Below are 23,879 nucleotides of genomic sequence, written 5' to 3' on the forward strand. Positions count from 1 at the left end.
ATTTCAACTCTGGCCACTGCTGCATACTAAGAGAAATACAAATATGGTTTGCAAGTGTGTCCAGCATGAACTCAGCCTCATTAAGAAATTGGCCTTATTGTTCTGATCTGCTGCAAAAAGCTTCCCAGGCAAGTCTTTGACCAAAAGGCAATCATTAACTTTGTCAAAGGCAGTAGGTGTGCCAAGAGCTGTTTGCATCCAGCTACAGTAGAAGTTGGACAGTGTGGAGGGTTGCCACTGGCTGCACTGGTAACTGGAAGGCTCCCCAGTGCTGGAACGTGCCCAGGAACAACTGTTCCCAGCACTGATTTGGCCAGGATTTGCAAGCAGTGTCCTGAACAAATCCTGGACATAGTCCGGAGGTTAACTCAGGTCAGGGCTAATTTCTAAAGGCAGTTTGCGTGTGTCCATCTTATTTAGAGGTTTAATAAAATGTATCTGGGCTCTTATATGGCAATTGGCCTCAGTGAAAGAAAGTAGTCCTGGGAGTATTTAGTCGAATAATCAAATGTCTAGTATCATTATAAAACTAGTCTAATAATTAAATAGCTATGCTCAAATGTTTAGTACAGCACTCTGAGCCTTTGAGTCTCAAAGTGAAAAGCAATTTTACTTCAAAGTATAAACCTGATGTGTCAGTGATTCCTCACCCAATTATGAAAAACATTGTAGAACCCCAAAATCTGAATCTCAGAGACCAGAAGGAGTAGCAAGATATATGAGTTATCAAAATTAGTGGGGCTACTCCGAGCATAAACTTCTTGTGAATGAAAGTGCTCAAAGGCTAATTCTGTAGAGGGGAAATTGCTGAGCATTTTCTCTTTGAGTCTTAAGACTGCCTTAGAAGTCATAGTGAGCTTCCAGCATTACATCTTCAGATAGGAACAAGTGTATGGTTCACTGACCAACCATCCAAACTGGGGAGGTAGATGATAAAACTCTTTTGGTATAACTCCAGATCAAAGCTGAGCCTTGTATGGAATTAGACTTTAACTGAAGGTGGAAGTTTTGTCAGTGCTCTGCTATTACCTGCTCAAATTCTGACTTCCTTGCTGGAATATGCTTCTTTCACAAAGAAAGGAGCCCAGGAATCAAATTGTACCAGTAAAATAGAGTTTGTTGCTGTGTTCCTGATGTCTGTCAAGGGTATCAGGAAAGACCCCAGGAGGTGAGGGTATTTGCGTCTTGTCTTCTGTGCTGACCTCACAGTCTCTACTAATTACTAAGCCCTTACAAGGGCTTATGTTGTGTGCCAGTTGCTATACTTTGTAAGGGAAGCAGAAATTAGATTTTTACCAGGTACTGATAGTACTGTTATTCTGTAGAAATGTTACCTAATATTTTTTGCTTCTACAAAGCCTTCACATGTGGCACCACTATGGCAGTACGTGATAAAGACATGGCTCTGCCCACTCTGGTGTCTTCTCACATAGTTAAACTTTGAAATGTATTCTTTAGGTCTCATTCATAATACGAACAGATCAAATAGTAGGATTTTTTCCCCTCTTTACAAAGAAAAATCTCCTTGATCCTGGCTTAGCAAAGTAAAAGAGTGAGGGAGGCTGTACAAAATAAGAAGGCATTTGTCAAAAAGCTGGAGCCCTATACACAGAGGGAAAACAGGAAAGCGTGTGAATTCTGAAAGGATAAATACAAGAGCACAAAAAGTCATGCCAAAAAAGTTTTTTATGGAACAACCTGTAAAAGGAATACAAGAAATCTTATAATAAATCATTTCCCAAAAAAGGAATTGTATCAGTAACCACTGAGCAAATGGATGATTAAGGTATATTAAAAGATTTGTTAAAGGAGGTAAGGTGACAGCAAAAAGTATCAGTGAGTATTTGGTACTACAGATGCCCTCAAGGATGTTGTCATGCTGGGACTTTTCTTCAAGAGGAATGTGAGGGAAGATCACACTCAAAACGAAATGCCAGTCAAAGGGGTTAGAGAAAAAAAATCATAGAATCATAGAATGGTTTGGGTTGGAGGGCACTTTAAAGATTATCTAGTTCCAAACCCCCCTGCCATGGGCAGGGACACCTTCCACTAGACCAGGTTGCTCAAAGCCCCATCCAGCCTGGCCTTGAACACTGCCAGGGAGGGGGCATCCACAACTTCTCTGGGCAACCTGTTCCAGTGTCTCACTACCCTCACAGCAGAGAATTTCTTCCTAATATCTAATCTAAATCTACCCTCTTTCACTTTAAAACCGTTCCCCCTCATCCTGTCACTACATGCCCCTGTAAATAGTCCCTCTCCTGCTTTCCTGTAGGCCCCCTTCAGGTACTGGAAGGCTGCTATAAGGTCTCCCCAGAGCCTTGTCTTCTTCAGGCTGAAAACCCCCAACTCTTTCAGCCTGTCTTCATAGGAGAGGTGCTCCAGACCTCTGATCATTTCTGTGGCCCTCCTCTGGACTCGTTCCAACAGGTCCATGTCCTTCTTATGTTGGGCCCCACAGCTGAATGTAATACTCCAGGTGGGGTCTCACAAGAGCAGAGTAGAGGGGGAGAATCACCTCCCTTGACATGCTGGCCATGCTGCTTTTGATGCAGCCCAGGATACGGTTGGCTTTCTGGGCTGCAAGCGCAGCTCAGAAACATGGGCTGCCATAGTTTCACAACAGAGATGTAGAAAGGCTGACCAACTTTGACAAGAGCCATTTAGAGAAATATTTAGAGAAATATTTAGAGAAATGTTTAGGTTGGAATGTACCTCTGAAGGTCATTGAGTCCAGCCTCCCACTTAAAGCATAGACAACTTCAATGTCAGATCCAGTTGCTTGTCCAGTTGTGTTTTGAATATATTCAAGGATGGAGATTTCACAGCCTCTCCAGACACCCGTTTCAGAGACCATCCAACCACTCTTGCCTGTAAATCATTCTTTTTCCTTATGTCAAATTGGACTTTCTCTTGCTGCAACTCGTGACTATTCCTTCTCATGCTCACACTGTGCAACTCCCAGACAAGTCTGTTCTATCTTCTCTACATGCAGTGGAAGACAGTGGTAGATCCCCTTAGCTTCTATTCGCCAGGCTGAAAAATCCCAGTTCCTTCAGACCCCCATAATCATCTTAGTGTCCCACTGCTGAACTTACCCAGTTTGTCAGTGTCTTTTTTTGTACTAGGAGACTGAAATCTGGACATGGAACTGTACTTGCAGACTCGTGAGTGCTGAGTAGAGGGAATAATCACTGCCCTTGACCTGCTGGGTCCACTCCTTACAATATAGCCTAGTATGTGGATAGTTTTCATTACTGTAAGGAAGCACTTCTGATTTGTGTTCAGTTTGTTGCCCTCCAGGACCTCAGAGCCTCTTCTGCAGACCTGCCAGTCAATCATTCTCTAGGATACATGCAGTAAGTTTTTCCCAGGTACTTGTCTTTGCATCTGCTTCAGGAGGTTCCTGTCAACCCATTTCTTCAGCCTGTCAAGAGCCCTCTGAATAGCAGGCTTACCCTCCAGTATATCAGGCAGAGTCCTCAGTTTGCTGTCATCTGTAGTCTTGCTAAAGATGCATTTCATCCCATTGTCCAACTTACTGTTAGTACTAAACACTATGAGTCTCAGCATGGATCCTTGAGGACCGTCGCTCATAACCAGTCACTGTACTCAACAACAGCCTGGGCTGTTTTCCCAATACCTTGTTCTAACCCTGTGGCTCTGAAAAAATATTGTCCAGCTGAGTAGTAAAGGCCCCTGTTTGAACAAAAGGACACAGAGAGTAACTGAGTCACACACTCAATATTTTAAAATGCTAAGAAGTTAAAGAGGAATGACAGTAGTAAAAAGGCAAGTGAGCAATAAGAACATAAAGAGCTAGATACCTACATAAGTAAATTCTGGGCTGATATCAAGTTAATGGTGGCTGATGTCTCACCTTGTAACACACTTAAGCTCTAGGATTAGTTAGCATTTTAGACATACTCCTGTCCTTTGAGATTCCTGTTGATTACAGGACACCATTCAATGTGTCAGCCTGTTTTTAATCCCATCCTCAATTTTCTAGTTGTCCATGTGTAAGTTAAGAGATCTGAGGAAACTTCAAGCATGAATCGGCCTGTTCTTGAGAGTAGAACAATGGCATTCAGGCACCAGAAATTTTTTTTTTTAATTTTATTCGTCTCAATAAATTCATTCTTCTTAATATGAGACAAACCCATTATTTTTCCTTAAACATATTAAAATGTAACTAAATATCCAATAAGGGCAAGTTACCCAAACAGTTAAAGTTAGCCAAAATTAAAAGCAAATACAATGGCATTTAAAAAAATTGCATGTGAGGTATCATTCTCTCTTGGCTGCACTACTGTTTTTGCCAAGAAAAGGAAGAAGGTGAAGAAAACCTGTGTATTATTCCAGGCTTTCCACAAGAATATACATTTGCCTGAGCTAAGAAATGCACTTTCAAATTCCTCAGTTTTTCTTGTTTATTTTACTACATCAGCAACTAATATTATCTCTTCATTTTCAGATGTTATTGACTGAATTTTGCTCTCCATCAGCTGAAAGGAAAAAAAAACACTTCCATTAGTTTTATACGTAAGGTTAGGTTAACCTCTACTTACTTATGCACAATTCTGAGAGTATTTAAACTTTTGTTGCCCATTTTATAGAAATATTTCACTTCTTTGTTTCTTAGCTGATAAGCTCCTTAGCTGGACACAGCAGTGAAATTTCAGCAACTTTCTAATGCTGACACATCATGTGCTTTTCTCTAATGCATCACATGATTACAACAAATAATCTCAAACAAATCAATACAAAAGGATTAACTTTGCTAAGGTGTGAAAGCAGATGAATACGCAATGACCTGAAGTTTAGCTAATTGAACAGACCCTGAAAAACTACTGGACATAACGTGAGAAATTGCTGGACAAGAAAAGGGGGCAAGTGAACTGCTGGTCGTATGCTGGTCTGGTCAAACGCTGTATCTGACCACCACGGTCTGTCCTGTTACCTTACAAAATCCTATTTTGAACTGTTTTCTGTGTCACCTTGCTTTCTGTCCTGTGTGTGTAACTTGCTAGTGAACTTCATTGAAGCTGGACTAGTGGGTAAGTAGGAGAAGACCTGCACCTGGAGAGACCCTAGGTGAGAGCTGGTGACCTGGTGGGGGGACCAAGGGTCCAGACATAGAGATCAAATGTGTGGAAGTTGTTAGTTTATGGTTATTGTGAATGAAGACAGTGAGGGTGTATGCATGTCTCACTGGCAAACTTCAGCCCTGCTCAGCTGGAAAGGAGCAGGAGGCTGTCTGCAACCCTATTTAGTGACTGCTGTTGGTGTTGACATGGTGCTAGCAAAGGCACCTGTGCCGGTCTTTGCAGCCGGCTGCATTAGTGTCCTCTGTGTGTGTGTTTGTGCATGTGTGTGCCTCGGGTTGGGAAAACACACAGCCCTTGCTGCTGTCTGAACCTACTAATGGGAGCATGAGCCCCGTACCTGTTAAACAGGAGAAACCCCCTGCGTCTGGAAGAGCACCGTATTTGACTTCTTGCCTGCTGATTTTCTCTTTAACTCCCCAAAGTATGGCAGAGAGAAAAGTTATTCTCTGTGTTAAGTTCCTTATAATTTAAAAAAAAACCCAACCTGCAATAGAGTCTTGTACATATTTCACACATTTAGTATAAAATAGAAAGAGAACATACCTCTGGATTTGTATCAGGCAGTCCATGAAATGCATTTTTTGGCTCTGGGATTTGTGGAAATACTGCTTTCCAATAGCCAGTCCTGGAGATAAAAAGGGATGGAACAGAAAAGAAAAATTAAGTAATTGTCATGTGTCAAAACCATTGCACCCTTAAACCAGCTCTTATCTTCATCTTCCAGGTTAGGAGAAATGAAAAATATACATCATCTCAGCACAGAAAGAACATGTATCAGGAAAACACTAAGAATTTGGATGGTAATAGTTTCATTTTTGGTTAAAGATTTACTAGTAGTTATTTTGTTCTTTGAAAGGAAAAAGAACTCCGAATTGTCTGTTCTTTAAGTCACTACAACCAGCGAAAAGTGGGTCTAAAAATTTTAACAAGTCGGAAGAACAGCATCTTCTCTGAACTACTGTGTATTTCTATACAAAGTGCATGATACAGCAGAATACCCTTTTTCTTTCTGTTTCACTTACATGGTTTATTTCAGGAAGCAAGCTGCTTAGATTATGTGCTTTCAGATACATTCAGTTTGCTAGGACAATTGTAGTGAACATTACAAAATCCTTACTGGTAAGTTGTCCTGGTTTGGCCCAAACCAGGCCAATTAGTCTTAGAGAAACCAAGGTCACTGCTAAATTCCTCACTGCTTATGAGTGAAGAGCCGAAGGGGGGTCGCACCTGCAGGGAGGAGCAGACAGGGCAGGTGACCCAAGATTGACCAACAAGGTATTCCATCCCATACATGTCATTCTCACTTTCCTATTTATCACTAACCCACTGCCTCCTGGAGGTGGGGCCCAGGAGGGAGGGGCCCTCCTGTCTCCCACTGATTGGTACCAGCTTTGCCAGTTTCCAGTTAAAAGCCTGCAGGTGTGATGGCAGTGGGAGCTATTGCATTTTGCCCTCTGCCTGTGCTGGGTGGAGCTATTGCATTTTCCCCTCTGCCCGTGCTGGGGGGAGGTACTGCCTTTTCCCCTCTGCCTGTACTGGGGGGAGCAACTCTGCCTGAGGAGGATTTCCAAGCTCTTGATCTTGGTTTTGTACATATTTGTATATATTTGGTTATTTCTATTATTATTGTTATTATATTCTTTTTCATTATTATAGTTTATTAAAACTGTTTTAACTTTCCAACCCATAAGTCTCTCTCCCTTTTCCCTTTCCCTTTCCCTTCGGGTTGCGGGGGGGGAGGGTTAACAGAGAGCGTCTGCCACAGGTTTAGTAGCTGGCCCAGCTTTAAACCGTGACATAAGTACAATCAAACTTTTTGCAATAAATTCAGCAGTTCAAGAAATCAGAAAACCTAGATAGTTGGTTAGCGTTCAAGGACTGCTTCTTCCGAGCTCAAGATCAGAGCATCCCAGCAGGTACGAAGTCAAGGAAGGGGACCAAGAGACCTGCATGGTTGAACAGGGAACTGCTGGGCAAACTCAAGTGGAAGAAGAAGGTGTACAGATCGTGGAAGGAGGGGCTGGCCACTTGGGAGGAATATAAGTCTGTTGTCAGAGGATGTAGGGAGGCAACTAGGAAAGCTAAGGCCTCCTTGGAATTAAACCTTGCAAGAGAGGTCAAGGACAACAGAAAGGGCTTCTTCAAATACATTGCAGCTAAAACCCACACTAGAGGCAATGTAGGCCCACTGATGAATGAGGTGGGGGTCCTGGAGACAGAGGATAAAAAGAAGGCGGAGTTACTGAATGCTTTCTTTGCCTCTGTCTATACTGTTGGAGGCTGTCCTGAGGAGCCCTGGACCCCTGCGGCCCCAGAAGAAGTCAGGATAGAGGAGGAATCTGTCTTGGTAGATGAGGGCTGGGTCAGGGACCAATTAAGCAATCTGGACGTCCATAAATCCATGGGCCCTGATGGGATGCACCCGCGGGTGCTGAGGGAGCTGGCGGAAGTCATTGCTAGGCCACTCTCCATCATCTTTACTAAGTCGTGGGCAACGGGAGAGGTGCCTGAGGACTGGAGGAAAGCGAATGTCACTCCAGTCTTCAAAAAGGGCAGGAAGGAGGACCCGGGTAACTATAGACCGGTCAGCCTCACCTCCATCCCCGGAAAGGTGATGGAACAACTTGTCCTTGGTGCTGTCTCTAGGCACATCAAGGATAGGGGGATCATTAGGGGCACTCAGCATGGCTTCACCAACAGGAAGTCTTGCTCAACCAACTTGATAGCCTTTTATGAGGATGTAACCCGGTGGATAGATGATGGTAAAGCTGTGGATGTGGTCTATCTCGATTTCAGTAAAGCGTTTGACACGGTCTTCCACAGCATCCTCGCAGCTAAACTGGGGAAGTGTGGTCTGGATGATCGGGTAGTGAGGTAGATTGTAAACTGGCTGAAGGAAAGAAGCCAGAGAGTAGTGGTCAGCAGGACAGAGTCCAGTTGGAGGTCTGTGTCTAGCGGAGTTCCGCAAGGGTCGGTTCTGGGACCAGTTCTATTCAATATATTCATTAATGACTTGGATGAGGGATTAGAGTGCGCTGTCAGCAAGTTCGCTGATGACACAAAACTGGGAGGAGTGGCTGAGATGCCGGAAGGCTGCGCAGCCATTCAGAGAGGCCTGGACAGGCTGGAGAGTTGGGCGGGGAGAAATTTAATGAAATATAACAAGGGCAAGTGTAGAGTCCTGCATCTGGGCAAGAACAACCCCATGTACCAGTACAAGTTGGGGGCAGAGCTGTTGGAGACCAGCGTAGGAGAAAGGGACCTGGGGGTCCTAGTGGACAACAGGATGACCATGAGCCAGCAGTGTGCCCTTGTGGCCAAGAAGGTCAATGGCATCCTGGGGTGTATTAGAAGGGTTGTGGTCAGCAGATCGAGAGAGGTTCTCCTCCCCCTCTACTCTGCCCTGGTGAGGCCGCATCTGGAGTATTGTGTCCAGTTCTGGGCCCCTCAGTTCAAGAAGGACAGGGAACTGCTAGAGAGAGTCCAGCGCAGAGCCACGAAGATGATTAAGGGAGTGGAACATCTCCCTTATGAGGAGAGGCTGAGGGAGCTGGGTCTCTTTAGCTTAGAGAAGAGGAGACTGAGGGGTGACCTCATTAATGTTTATAAATATGTAAAGGGCAAGTGTCAAGAGGATGGAGCCAGGCTCTTCTCAGTGACATCCCTTGACAGGACAAGGGGCAATGGGTGCAAGCTGGAACACAGGAGGTTCCACTTAAATTTGAGGAAAAACTTCTTTACTGTAAGGGTGACTGAACACTGGAACAGGCTGCCCAGAGAGGTTGTGGAGTCTCCTTCTCTGGAGACATTCAAAACCCGCCTGGACGCGTTCCTGTGTGATATGGTCTAGGCAATCCTGCCCCGGCAGGGGGATTGGACTAGATGATCTTTCGAGGTCCCTTCCAATCCCTAACATTCTGTGATTCTGTGATTCTGTGATTACATAGACAGTCTACATTGCAAATATTCAGAGCAGCTGTACTGTTAATGTAAGTAATTGCATATAATTGCTCTCCTTGCCATGCTGACAGAAGAGGCCCTGGAAAAAGTTGTGTGGAACAGTTGGGGAGGGACTTTGGGCATCACCATTATAGTACTTGTCTCAGGATCAGTCATTTGGATCGATTTCTAATACAGTGTGAGTGAAAAAGTTTTGTCTATTCTGCAGAGACACCTCTACTTTATTGAAGAACTGTAGATATTTCACACACCCACACAAAATAAAATAAACGCCTAAATTAAGTTTACCTTTTGCAGAACAAAATTGTGATGATTGCCACTAAGAGGGTTGCAAATGCTACCACAAGTAAAATCCATACTGAAGAGGAAATAATTTCTTCATTTCCTGAAAGAGAAACAGTCATAAAGTGTTATTGTTAATGAAGAGGAATAGATGCACAGCTGTGTCAAACATCTACTCTGGTGACTGGCTGGTGAATGTCAGTCTGAAAGGTTTCACTTCGTATAAAAATCAACTCTAATTTAGTACCTTAGCAGTAACATCTGCTGGGAAGGATTGACATTGAGCCTGTTTGTCCATCCCCTGCAACAAGCAGGTATGCACTTCAGTTGCAAATGTGTAACTTTTTGTATTGATTTCCAATATCAGACCGTTAAGAGATGTGTTAATTCTCTTTCTTCTCTTCTTCTCAGTAACGCAGAGGGAAACAAAATGTTCGCCAAGCCTTTATATATCTGTGTGTCCATAGATGCACAGCAATGTGTGAGGTAGACAGGACATTGCTGGGGGAAGAGTAGCCCAAGGCATGGATTTTCGTTCTTACCAAACTCTACAGGCGCACTCCACTCCCCCCAGGCTGGGCTCACGAAGCAGGCACTGCCAGCTGTTCTCATTTTCAAGAGGTACTTCTTTCTTGTATTGGATCTTTGAAATGTGTGACTATTCCCCCCTTCCTAAAAACAAAGCAAAACTGAGTTGTTTTTCTTTGTTGGATGTCTAGGTGTTGATAATATGCAAGTGCATATTAGCGGTGAAACTTTTACAAGGCTAGGAGAGCATTGCTTGTTAAACTAGACTGCTGTTACAAAGCAAAAAATAAACATATGTATATATTTATTATGTGTATAGTATGTATGTAACTGTGTATCTCCTTTAAAAAATAACCTGTCTCTCTAAATTTTTATGTTTAGAATCTTTTCATATTTTAAAATATATCCTGTAATTTCTTACTATATAGTCTGGTCTATTGATAATTTCCCTTGGCACATTGACAGTGGCAGAAAAATATCTTGAATTGTCTCATTTCAATACTGTTAGAATCGAGTGATTTGAGGAATAAACTGTCTGCATGCTCCTCACCTTCCTCAGTCTTTGCATTATGACTTTTCAGGAAAAGAATAACTTTCCAGCCAAACATGTAAAACAAGTAGAAGACTGCAATACTTAGAGTTACTACAATTTACTGAAATTGGCTTGCTGTTGGATACTCTCAGGATAGAGGTGGGATGTGCAAGCTGCACTGATTAGAAGGAGGTGCAGCATACCTGGAGGACAGCCTCCACCTCAAATGATCCCAAAGGATCCTAAAGGGCTTTTGTGGCCTTCGTTTTTCATAAACAAAATTAAATTCCTAGGAGGTGTTTTCTCTGTGTCTCCTTTCTCTGCTGTCACTGATGTGTAACTTCAAATTCTGATCCAAATATTTGAGGGAGAGAGTGGGCAATATAATGTAAAATGGAAGGTTTTTCAAAATACTTACAGAATAGTAATAAAATTCTGCCCTTGTATGTATAAAAAATGACATATGTTATCATGATTTAGCAGTTTGACACATCCATGAAATTTATAAACAAGGATCCCATAAAGCATAGGACATGAAACACATACTGATTTAAAGTCATTTGCATGCTATTTACTTTTCACAAATTACTATGAAACTAACATGTATTGCATATTAATAGAACAAGCAGACTTACTTGTATAGAAGTATATTTGGTTTTTCCCTCAGGATTGTCCTGTAAATTGAGAAAAAAAACCCTTTATGATTGCTTGTTTTGTGTTTAGATAATAAGTCATTTTTATCTACTGTCCCCTTTTTCTGCATTACTTTCATCTACTTGACAGTTTTTCAGAAGAACTAGTAATTTATCTACCATTTAGTGTCTAATATATAATTAATCTACAATGCCAAGTTTATATAGTAACTAATTCTTCTATGGAAAAGTATTTATTTTCCTTACCACCAGAGTTGAGAAATAAATTTTATTTCAGATTGGTGATTAAACTGAGACATAAGTAAACCAGACCTGAATGAAAACTGTAACTTTATTCTTACACATACCAGGGGAAAAAAAATATCTGTGAAATACACTTTTTAGTTTACATCATGTTTATATTTTACAATAAAAGTCACTATATTTAATTGGAAATACTATGTAAATATTGTTTCCTTTTCCCTCAGATGAAAATATTCAGGACTGACATGGATTCACAGATATTTTAGGCTGCCCTCCAACTACGTTTTTGATAGGTAGAATAAAATTCACTCATCTCTTCTGAATAGCCGTAATGAATACTGTGTAATGTAGTAACCACATATAGCTAATGACTGCAGATGATATCATCTCCATTAGCCTGCTAGAGTTATGTATTATTTTTAAAATTATTTTGAGTTCTGTATTGCTTCATTTTAAAACAAAATGAAATTAATCCAAACTTGTTTTATCAAATAACTGCATACATGCTCATGTGGCTCCTGAACATGAGTTTGCAAGGCATGTGTTTGCTGTGCAGGACAGCTTCTAGAATCTGTAAACAAGCTAGCTTAAGCACAGGGATCAATCTAGGAGAAAGTGCAATAATATAGTCTCCCTTTTTTTGTGTTTATACTAAAATAATGTATGAAAAATGAAAACAATGAGGTCATGGAAGACTTCAGAAAGTGGCATTCCAGAAGGACAACTGGTCTTTTGCAAATTTTGGAAGAAGAGATGTATTAAAGGGCAATGTGTTTAAAAAAATGAAGGCAAAAATGTGTATGATGATAGTTAAAAGAGACTCCCTCCTGAAGGGGCTGGTGGCACAAATCTACTGACCTGACCTGATGGAGGTCTGTTGCTTGCTGGGGGCCTAGATCCAAGATGCTGCAGAAGAACTGCTAGACTTGAGCTATTACCCGTTCTTGCTGTTCTGTGTGGGCACCAATGATATGGCCAGGGGTAACCTGGATGGTTTCAAGGGTGATTGCAGAATACTGAGGGGATGGTGAAAGGCAGGAAGCCCAGATTGTGTCTCCTCAGTCCTTCCAGTGAGAGGGAAAGGCTTGAGTTAAATTGAACTCATCCAGCAGGTCGACACCTGTCTGAATGGCTGGTGTCACAGGCAGGGCTTTGGCTTCTACAACCCTGAGACCCTTTTTGAGAAATGGGGCTACTGAGCAGGCATGGGATGGATCTGACCAAGTGGGGTGAGAGCGTCCTTGCAAACAGGCTTGCTAACCTGGTCCTTGTGCTTTATGTAAAGGAATGCCTTGAATACATAGAGCTCTGTCTTGGGACAAATGATGAACCAGTAAGAGAGCCTGTGAGAAGGCATCAGAGGACAGACCAACACAGGTGACAATGTAGTAGGTGTTTGTTCCAGATCTCCTGATAAAGAAAAGGAAGCAGATGAAACCCTCTTCCAGCAGCTTGAGAAAGCCTCACAACCCCAGGCTTTGGTACTCAAGGGAAATTGCCCTGAAGGGCAAAGTTGCTGGTTGATCTACAAGGACAGCCTCCTTAAAGCACAAGGATGGTCCATTCTGGTGTGCAGAAAATGGGGTAAGTGTGCCAGGTGAGCATGGCAAGACACGAAGCTTGAGTCTAATCTCAGAGACAAAAAGGATGCATGCAGAAGGTAGAAAAAGAGATTTGGGAGGAATACAAAGACATCTCCTGCACATACAGGAATGGAGTCAGGAAAGACAAAGCTCAGCTGGAGCTGAGACTAGTGAGGGAGGTGAACACAAGAAAGGTTTTTATGAGTGCACTGGCAGCAAAGGGGAGGTCAAGGCGAATGCAGGCCTGTTGCTCACTGCGTTGGGGAACCTAGTGACAAGAGACACGGGGAAGGCTGAGGTATTTGGTGTCTTTTTAGCTGAGTTTTCACTGGTAAGATTTGCCTTCAGGTTCCCCAGATATCCTGATCTATAAAGCCTTAACTTAAAACATCGCTGAAGAAGAATCCAAGATTCTCAGCGAATTCAGTTTATCAGTGTCAGACATGAAAAAATGTGATTGAAAATACGTTACTCAAGGTGTTATCCTTTTTTTGTTTGCTTCCAATGCAAGTAATTTCCAATTCTGAAAATAAAGTTTAAAGGCTAACTGTAATACAATATATGTTGGTCATAGTGTATTAGTAAAACAATACAAGTTTATACCTGGCAGTGGTAAAGCAATAAATTTTGCAATACAGTAATTGCTGGACCTTGACATAATTAGTAACATGAAAAGTGCTGATGATTATTTAAAAAACGCTAGGCAATTCAGATTACGTGTGAACTGAATATTCTTTATAAACTGAATATTAGGCATATTAAAAGACCTTAAGAGGTATGTATTGCTTTACTGTAATGCACTTTTATTCCAATGTCATACAGAGTTTTCTATACTCTTTCTTTGCTGCAACGACCCAGGGATTCGGGGAAGTAATGCGGTTTTCTAGCAGTTAGTTGGGCTTGCAAGAAAACTCATCTCTGAAATAGCAACCCCGATCCAGGCTAGGAACTTCCAAATAACAGAAATATAGGGAATGCCTTCAATCAGCCACTAAGCGGCCAAATCTTCTTGTTCTAGTACAGGCAGGTTTTTCCTTTGTAGCGAGTATCTGCCACCCTGTGGTCATTTGACGCAATTCTACCACAGTTACAGCAGTTTAGGTCTACTCTTGCAGCGGAACACATCAATCTCAGTCCTTCTCTATTATTGCTGCAAAAAGAGTTGTAAAGTCAAGACCTGAATTTGACTTTCAGTAGCTTAAATGATGCCCTCAGTAACCTGTGCTTATTCACACTGCCTTTCTGCTTTCTCTCACACTTGTTTTCACTTTATTTAATATTTTGCTGCTTCAACTCTTGGACCAACAGGTATGTTGTTTGTTTATGATATCTGGATAAGCTATTTACATTTCATATATATAGAAAGTTCATTCACCTCCGTCAACTCATACTTGTTAAGTGGATGCACTTTTCTCTGTCTGGTATTTACAGCTGAGCTCTGCCCTTTCACAGAGATGCAGCCACCGCTGGAAGGACTCCAATCCAGGACAGCTCCAACAGGTCTGAGTGAAAGAAGTGCCTTTTCTCAGTTTTGTCACAGCCAAAGCTGTGATATATTCAAGTGCTGATTAACCATGCTTCTCCTCTTAGTCTCACACAGTCACAGTCAACAAGTGTATCTCCAGAAATATCTCACACAGGGGAACGGGGATTAAAAAAAATGGGACAGTATGGCATAACAGGGTGCCTGAAAGGCACAGCTGCAAAGGAATATGGTGATACGTATGAGGAAGGCTACACCATACAAGAGAGATTGATTTTCTTTCCATCCACGTGTACTGGTAAATGCAAACATATGTATTAATGTTAAATGTAGGTAAAGAAATTCCTCTTACCTTGTACTTTATGTTGATTTCGTATTGAAAACACTTGTCTTTGTTAGAATGACTTATTTGGGGTCGTTGCCATTGAATTATGCAATCGTTTTTAATTTCATCACAATTGACAGTGATATTTGATGGAGGAGTGAGCTTTTCTGAAATTATATAACCAAGAATTCAAATAATTACACAGAATCACAGAATCAACCAGGTTGGAAGAGACCTCAGGGATCATTGTGTCCAACCGTTGCCCTGACACCACCCTGTCAACTAGACCATGGCACTAAGTGCCATGTCCAGTCTTTTCTTAAACACATCCAGAGATGGTGACTCCACCACCTCCCTGGGCAGCCCATTCCAATGTCTAATAACCCTTTCTGTAAAGAAATTCTTCCTAATGTCCAACCTGAACCTCCCCTGGCGAAGCTTGAGGCTATGTCCTCTTGTCCTATCGCTAGTTGCCCAGGAGAAGAGGCCAACTCCCACTTCACTACAACCTCCCTTCAGGTAGTTGTAGACTGCAATAAGGTCACCTCGGAGCCTCCTCTTCTCCAGGCTAAACAACCCCAGCTCCCTCAGCCGTTCCTCGTAGGACAGACCCTCCAGACCCTTCACCAGCTTGGTCGCCCTCCTCTGGACTCGCTCCAACACCTCAACATCTTTCTTGAAGTGTGGAGCCCAGAACTGGACACAGTATTCAAGATGCGGCCTCAGCAGTGCCAAGTACAGAGGGACGATCACTTCCCTAGACCGGCTGGCTACACTATTCCTAATAGAGGCCAGGATGCCATTGGCCTTCTTGGCCACCTGGGCACACTGCTGGCTCATGTTTAGCCGGCTGTCTATCAGGACCCCCAGGTCTCTTTCCACCAGGCCGCTTTCTAACCACTCTTCCCCCAGCCTGTAGCACTGCATGGGGTTGTTGTGGCCCAAGTGTAAGACCCAGCACTTGTTCTTGTTGAACCTCATGCCGTTGGTCTCGGCCCATCTATCTAACCTGTCCAAATCCCTCTGCAGGGCCTTCCTACCCTCCAGCAGATCGACACTGCCACCCAGCTTGGTGTCATCTGCAAATTTGCTGAGGGTGCACTCAATCCCTACGTCTAGATCATCTATGAAGATATTGAACAGCACCGGCCCCAGAACTGAGCCCTGGGGAACACCGCTAGTGACAAGCCGCCAGTTGGACTTTGCCCCATTCACCACCACTCTCTGGTGTTTTTAACCCATTGAAGAGTCCACCCATCCAAGCCCCGGGCAGCCAGTTTGTCTAGGAGGATGCTGTGGGAGACAGTGTCGAATGCCTTACTGAAGTCTAGATAGACTACATCCACAGCCCTGCCCTCATCTACTAAGCGGGTCACTTTGTCATAGAAGGAGACCAGGTTGGTCGAGCAGGACATGCCTTTCATGAATCCATGTTGGCTGGCCCCGATGCCCCGATTGTCCTGCATGTGCCGTGTAATGGCACTCAGGATGATCTGTTCCATCACCTTGCCTGGCACCGAGGTCAGGCTGACAGGCCTATAGTTCCCTATAGTTATTAAAATAACTATATTTCTTTTTGCTTTGATAAAAAAGAGTGCAATTACAAGTAACACCTCTATGAAGAAAGATACTCATTTGTCTCTATTTTTCTCAAGAACTCTGTTAGACATAATTGAAAGACCAAAGTTCTTTACATCCTGTCCCCAGGATCAGAAAAAACAGGGACTAAGCCAGTGAACATGACTTAGGAGCATACAAAGATACAAACTCCCTCCATTTACTTTTCTAGATGAGTAAGGTGGGGTCCTGTCTTCTTTTGATAAGGATGTTTTTACTGCAGAGGAACAAGCTGATGCTAACCCTAATGTAAGAAATCTAAAGGTCATTTCTTTCTTTGAGCCTCCTCACATGATGCTTCTGTAACATGAAGGTGATGCTTGCTTGGTGTGGTGAACTATGCAGTTTATTCCCCGCTTCCAAAATTTAGCCACACAAATTTAAGAATGACACTCCAGTTTTGACAATCTAGACAACTTCTTCACATATCTCCCTTAAATTCACAGATGTGAGCAAAAATAGGAGGACCTATATATTTTGACCATTGCCAAGGACTTTATGGTAACAGCAAAAGACAGCCACTCATGACAGAAAGGGTGATAAAAAGCTGATAGAGGAAGCCTTAGTTTCAGCCAGACTGCTACTTACATCAATATTTAGAAACAGGCCTGGCCTATTTGTGATGGGCTGTTTGGTCAAAGAACAGCCTTGTTTCATCTGCCATGAGTGATATTACAGCTCAATTCCTTCTTCTTATAGAATGAAGCCTTTTTTGTCTGTTTTTTGGAGGCAATGCCAAAACCAGTGTGACTTTACCAAAAAGGCTTTGCCACAGTAAAAGTAATTGCACAGGACGCTTCCAAGCAGAGCATTGCATGTGAAAGAGCACATGAAAACCTGGGGTATTTTTTACACATATTAATTTCTTTAATCAAGGGTATGGTGTCAGTGTATGCAGTTCTCACTGGCAATGAGGAGAAATCAGTGTTCAGATAAGCTTCTCCTGAAAAGTCTCCTCTGTTGAAAGGTCTTTGGCTGTCATTGAAAGGACAGCAGGGGGAAGTAGAATCTCTTAAGTCCTACGGACCTTGATGGAGAAAGATCTAAAAACAATAAGGATAGATTGCTAAAGAATCTGAGGCAGGCTGCAACTGTGGAGCTTTCTTGCTTTCTTCCCTCATTTTCTTTTGCTTGGGGAATAGGCTTTCTTGAAGAGGCCACAGTCTCTTACTTTTGACTTTAGGTGAGAGAGAGTCCTTGATTCCTTCTCAGGGATAAATGCTCTACTACTCTCACACAATAATGAAAATAAAGCAGAAAGAGATTATTTACTTACCAATTCTATACAGTTGAATGTACTCATCATAGAACTGGATCAGGGAGTCTTTGCTAGACCCGTTCACCAGGAAGTAAGCTTTTCCAGTCTTTATCTTCACATTTTGGAATCTGCATCCTGTGTTTCTGCCATTTTCATCTTTAATGTAAAGCTCACATTCCATCTCCTCATCATCTCTGTATATAGCAATGTTCTCCTCATCACCTCTGTATATAGCAAGGTATTTTAGTTAAATGTGGGCAGTGTGATGTGTCAAATGAGAATTCAGACTTCCCTAGACTCAAGCAGACCTACTTACCTCGAGTTCTGCCAGTAGAGAAAATACTGGGTATCTCCTGGAGCATCCCTGCCTGCCTGCCAAGTGCAGTTCATGAGGGAAACGTTATAAATCACACAGGAGAAATTGTCAATGGCCGACCCATTCTTGCCTGCAAACACAGGAATACCCGTGATGAGGAAAACTCGTGTGACTGCTTTAAGCTGGAGGATCTTGGCACACACTTAGGTATGTTAGACACCTGCAACTCCAGCTGGTTATTGCTTGGTTTAGGCATGCTTTGTTTCATTTTAAGTAGTAGATATTTTAGTGGAAGATATTTGCACTGACAGATTCAATGAAGAATTTGTCATGGATTAATCCTCCAAAGATATAATTATAGCTGCGTCTGATTGATACAACGAGTCTCAGGGAAGCCTACACTGCTCTAGTACAGGCTGACACCTAAAGTGGCTACCCCTGTGCTTGGAATTGTTCCTATTTAAAAGGAGTTGCTGGTGCCACAATGCCACAAACTGAAACATTGTAGCATTTCTATTTGAAGGATGTTCTTTAGTGCCCTGTCAAATGAGTGAAGAACATGAGGAGCTTCCCTGTGGACTCCAGAGAGGGAGTGAAAACCAAGTGCAGAGCTGTGAAGTTTTTCAAGACTTCAGGGGGACGTAAATGCAAACTTGTGAGGTGTTTGTGCTCTGCAGCAATACCTTCTTCCACCTGGGATTAACATAAGGAATCTTCTCCTGATCACAAACATACCAATTTACTCCTTAATCCCACCCTCAACAAAACCCATTAAGGAGACTAAACATACCTTTTACAAGGAAAGATTACTTATCCATCCTTTTATAAGGAATTGGCAAATACTTTGAGCTTGATGAGGCAGGAAGTAGATCCGTTTTGTATATGCCAACTCCATGTTGCTTAAATGAACAGATCTTGTACCTTATTCTCTTAACAGTCTCATACATATTACCCCTCTCATACACAGAGGAGTAAATTCTGTCAGACTTCTTGTTATTGTGGATGGGACACTGCTAAGTGTTGGGCATTACACCTTGAGTTACACTGTGACAAAATTCACACACACACAGAATCACACAGAATCGTCTTGGTTGGAAAGGACCTTTAAGATCATCAAGTCCAACCATTAACTTAACACTACCTAGTCATCCACTGAACAATATTGCTAAGCACCACATCTACACGTCTTTTAAAACCTCCAGGGATGGTGACTCCACCACTTCCCTGGGCAGCCTGTTCCACTGCTTGATAACCCTTTCCATGAAGAAATTTTTCCTAATATCCAATCTAAACCTCCGCTGGTGCATTCAAAGTGTCAGAGATTTCTCAAGGAAGAATTTCAAAACTACAGCCACAAACCTGTTTCACTTGGATTTTTAATACCATTTTAAAGACATTCAAATGCAGTGAATAAAATATTAGCACAAACAATTAAAAGTGGCAATTAAAAAGATGGCACCAATCAAGGTGGCAACTGAGGACTAAAAATTGCTGAGCTAGTTGTAGGAAACTCATTTTCTTTTCACAGAAACATTGTCATAAAGCTGTGAACAAGAACCTGTTCATCCTACAGGAAACACGTGAATTAAGGAATGAAGGGTTTCAGTTTCTCTTTTCCCCCCAGGCCACTGGAAGTAGGCAAATTCTTTCCCAATATCTAGCGGATTACCTTGAGGAATATAAATGCATATGCTTGAGTACGTGCCATTCATTTTCACCGCTGTAACAGAAAAGGTTGCCCCATTGTGCAGATGAGGTGCTATATTTCCAAACATGCGCTTCATATTCTCTGCCTGAAAGATGTCATGCAGAATGTTTGCTTTTTAGTTTTTCATCTTTTGGTTTACACAGTGCTACTCCATGTAGAAAAGGCTTAAGCTTGTGCTTGATTTGTCACAGTGGGACCACTACAATAGTGAAGCAGGTATTGATGTCTTCCCAGGCTCGAGAACTCTCTTCACAGAAGTTTTGGGTAATGAACCTTTACCAGTGCAAGGTAAAGAGTTCAGTGCTTCCCTCCAGAAAAGCTCATGGCAGGGTTAGGAATAGCAGTTCCTCCCCTCCTTCTATCCGTAGTCCACAATAGCCCACCAAATCAGTTGAACTGCCTCAAAATAGAGCATATGTGCTTTCATAAGAATCAACAGAAGGCTGTAATGTGCTTTACACTCCTTTGAAAGGCAAAGGGAGATACCCCACAAATGACTGCCTAGGCAAGGAGCTGGCTTGAGGTTCATCATCTCCACTAACACTAGCTTTCTAAAAACTAGAACCCAATTTGGGCAAGTCATATAGGTGCCTTGTCTGTGCAGTGCTGAAGGAAGACACAGACAGTGGCATATAAGATGTATGGTGCTGTACCGCTCTAGTAGCTCCTGTCAGAGCTTAGAGGACTATAATTTCCATGCTTAGATAGTTGAAATCAGGGTGACATGAATCTACTCAAATCTGTGATTATTGATACAGGTGATATAACGGCATGGAGTATCAGAGGAGTCCCCAAATGTCATAATTTTCTAGAAACTGCCTATAGAAACATTAATGTTTACCACAGATGTGTTGTACATCTTGCCTGACACAGTAGTGTAATGCAAAATGTTCCCTCTCTATTCATGCAAAAGAGACTGTCAAAACTAATATCTTCCTGTTACAGTTCCTGTTCCTGAAAAAACTTTATTTTGGAGATTACCTGCCCAATCACATGCACGAGAAACATTGGCCAGAAGGATGGAGACAGATTTGGGCTCTAGAGGAAGAGAACTCAGCTAAGGCAGGAGTAATACATATATGGGGAAAAGAATAATCCTAAGAGGACAAATTCATGACTTGCTTTGCAGTATCTGTACAGCTTGTAGAAGGCAGTGAAAGAGAAAACTATTTTGCTTAACAAACAGTAGTTGCAAAATAGGAAATGCTTAGCTTGCTGTCTTCTCTGCATAAGCAATGAAAACAGAATAAATCAGAAGCAGAATTTGCTTTTTCATAAAGTCATGACACTTCTCAAGTAATCCATTTACGTAAGATCTGAGTTCTAGATCTCCTGTCTGCTATCAAAAGTTTGGATCTGAATTGGAACTGAAGTTTTGATCTGATATAGAGCTGAATTTAACAAGGAATGTGAAAAATAGTAATAAAGGCTTTTACAGGTACGTTGGTCAGAAAAGAAAGATTAAGGAAAGTGTACCACCCCTGATAAATAAGACGGGAGAACTAGTGACAAATGACATGGAGAAGGCTGACGTACTCAACAATTTTTTGCCTCAGTGTTCACTGACAATGACTCTTCACACATCTCTCAAGTCCCTGAATCTCAAGGCAGGGACTGGGGGAATGGAGTCCCTCCCATCATAATAGGGGATCAGGTATGAGACCACCTGAAGAACCTGAGCATACATAAGTCCATGGGACCCAACGAGATGCAACCTAGGGTCCTGAGGCAATTGGCTGATGTAGTTGCCAAGCCACTCTCCATCATATTTAAAAAGTCATGGCAGTCAGGTGAAGTCCCCAGTGACTGCAAAAAAGTGAATATCGTATCAATTTTTAAAAAGGGTCATAAGAAGGATCTTGGGAACTACTGACCAGTCAGCCTCACCTCCGCCTGGTAAAGTCATGCAGCAGATCCCCTTGGAAGTTATGTTGGAGCATATAAAAGACAGAAAGGTGATTAGAGACATCCAGCATAGCGTCACCAAAGACAAATTGTGCCTGAGTAATCTAGTGCTCCTCTACAATGGAGTGACTGCATCAGTCGATAAGGGAAGAGCAACAGATGTCATCTACCTGGATTTCTGTAAGACCTTTGGCATGGTCCCCCGCAACATTTTTGCCTTGAAAATGGAGAGATATGGGTTTGACAGATGGACTGTTAAATGATAAGGAATTGTCTGCATGGGTGCATCCAAAGACTTACAGTGGTCTATGGCTCAATGTCCAAGTGGAAACCAGTAACGAGTGGTGTCCCTCAAGGGTCTGTACTGGGACAAATGTGATTTAATATCTTCATTACTGACATAGAGAGTGGGACTGAGTGCACCCTCAGCAAGTTTGTGGATGACACCAAGCTGAGTGGGATGGTTGATGCACTGGAGGGAAGGGATGCCATCCAGAGGGACCTTGACAGGCTTGAGGAGCGGTCCCATATGAATTTCATGAAGTTCAACGAGGCCAAGTAGACTGGGTTGGGGCATTATCAATACAGGCTGGGGGATGAATGATTTGAAAGCAGCCCTGCAGAGAAGACTTGAGGATACTGGTGGGTGAAAAATTGGCCATGAGCTGGCAATGTGCGCTTGCAGCCCAGAAAGCCAACCGTATCCTCGGCTGCATAAAAAGAAGTGTGGCCAGCAAGTCAAGGGAGGTGATTCTGCCCCTCTACTCTGCTCTGGTGAGACCCCACCTGGAGTACTGCACCCAGCTCTGGGGTCCCCAGAACAAGAAAGACACGGACCTGTTGGAGTGCATCCAGAGAAGGGCCACAAGAATGATCAGAGGGCTGGAACACCACTCCTATGAGGAAAGGCTGGAGAAGAGCAGACTCTGAGGAGACCTTATTGTGGCTTTTCAATATATAAAGCTGGCTTATAAAAAAGACATAGAGAGACTTTTTTACCAAGGGCTGTAGTGACAGAACAAGGGGCAATGATTTTAAACTGAAAGAGGGTAGATTTAGATTGGACATAAGGAAGAATTTTTTTATGATGAGGGTGATGGGACAGTGGAACAGATTGCCCAGAGAAGTTGTGGATGCCCTGTCGTTGGAAATGATCAAGGTCAGGTTGGACAGGGCTTTAAGCAACTTGATCTAGTGAAAGATGTCCCTGCTCATGGCATGGGGGTTGAACTAGGTGAACTTTGAAGGTCCCTTCCAACACAAACCATTCTATGATTGTACGAACCTGCTTGGCCCTCAGGAGCCACTCCAGAATTACAGTGTCTTCACAGGCTTCATGTCACACCAATTAGCCCTGAGCAAGCACATCACTGCATCTCCAATGTCCCTGAATGCTTATGTCTTGTTTTTAGGTAAGTCAGTAAGGACTCAGGTATCTAATTCGGTCTGTTTTTTGTACTTAAAAATTCTCATCCAAACAGCATGAGTTAGCTCTCACCAAAGCTGCTCTGAAACCAGGAAAAGAGACAATCTTACACTTCAGTCCCATCAAAGCCCTGATTCCACAAGAGTCCTCTGAAGGCACGAATTTCACAAGAATGGCCAGAAAGGACAGATATGAGTCAGTACCAAGATAGGTCTCAACAAAAACTAGAAAGGATTGCTGAAACAGAGACTATCTTGTTCCTACCAAGGATACTATTTTCAGTTACTTAAGGATATGAAAGAAAAAGAAGAAAGTGTAATGATTTATCCCTGTTGAAACTTTACATAGCAATTTTATAGTCTTGGTAAAATCTTCTGCAGTCACTGAACACCAGTCCTCAGTGAAATTCATGCTGCTCATCCAACTCAGTTCCATTTTTCACCGATTCAGCATCATATTTCTAATAGGTGAGCCTAGCATCTCCACTGCAAGTGTCACATGATAGGATCAGCAAGGTGCAGGACTGATTCCCAGATTTTTGGGTGCAGAGGTTACTACCTAGCACATCTAAGACAAAAGGCAACTTAAGCATAACTACCCATAATGAGAAGCATGTTACGTTCCACCTCAGAGGATTGCCCCATGGAAATGTTCTACTCACAGTCTGTGCAGTGCCAGCCAACACACAACTGGGTGATCAGCAGCATCCACTGTGTCACGAAGATGAGTGCAAGAGGAGCAATCATCTCTTCCTCCTTGAAGACAGAGAACAGTGAAACTTGCTCAAGGTGAAAGATGCCAGTGTGAACCACTCTCCTCTGAATTTGTCTAGTCTGACCTGGTCATATGCCTGCTTCTACACCATCTGACCATCTCTCAGTTCTAGTGGGAGGAAAGATTAGACAGACTTCTCAAGCAGTCAGAGAAATGTTCAAATAAATAGTAAAAAAGT

The 23,879-nt window shown here is 42.5% G+C and overlaps 1 protein-coding gene across 1 annotated transcript; it reads right to left on the reverse strand.

Annotated features, from left to right (window-relative positions):
- Positions 1-4,430: 4,430 nt before the first annotated feature.
- LOC137660620 (granulocyte-macrophage colony-stimulating factor receptor subunit alpha-like) lies at positions 4,431-23,673 on the reverse strand. Its single transcript, XM_068395557.1, has 9 exons — positions 23,589-23,673; positions 17,889-18,018; positions 17,591-17,766; positions 14,725-14,864; positions 11,046-11,084; positions 9,893-10,022; positions 9,357-9,453; positions 5,652-5,733; positions 4,431-4,505 (listed from the first exon to the last, which is right to left on the reverse strand). Exons 1-9 carry the CDS (start codon positions 23,671-23,673, stop codon positions 4,431-4,433), a joined length of 954 nt encoding a protein of 317 aa, XP_068251658.1.
- Between the last annotated feature and the right edge of the window lie 206 nt (positions 23,674-23,879).

The sequence above is a fragment of the Nyctibius grandis genome, chromosome 2, assembly GCF_013368605.1.
Source record: "Nyctibius grandis isolate bNycGra1 chromosome 2, bNycGra1.pri, whole genome shotgun sequence".
Taxonomy (NCBI): domain Eukaryota; kingdom Metazoa; phylum Chordata; class Aves; order Nyctibiiformes; family Nyctibiidae; genus Nyctibius; species Nyctibius grandis.

Coding starts and splice junctions, on each gene's coding strand:
- LOC137660620 (XM_068395557.1), bottom strand. CDS start 23,673: ATGATTGCTCCTCTTGCACTCATCTTCGTGACACAGTGGATGCTGCTG. Junction 18,019..23,588: donor TGGCTGGCACTGCACAGACT/GTGAGTAGAACA, acceptor CTGTGTTTGCAG/GCAAGAATGGGTCGGCCATT. Junction 10,023..11,045: donor CCAAATATACTTCTATACAA/GTAAGTCTGCTT, acceptor CTTTGTTTTTAG/GAAGGGGGGAATAGTCACAC.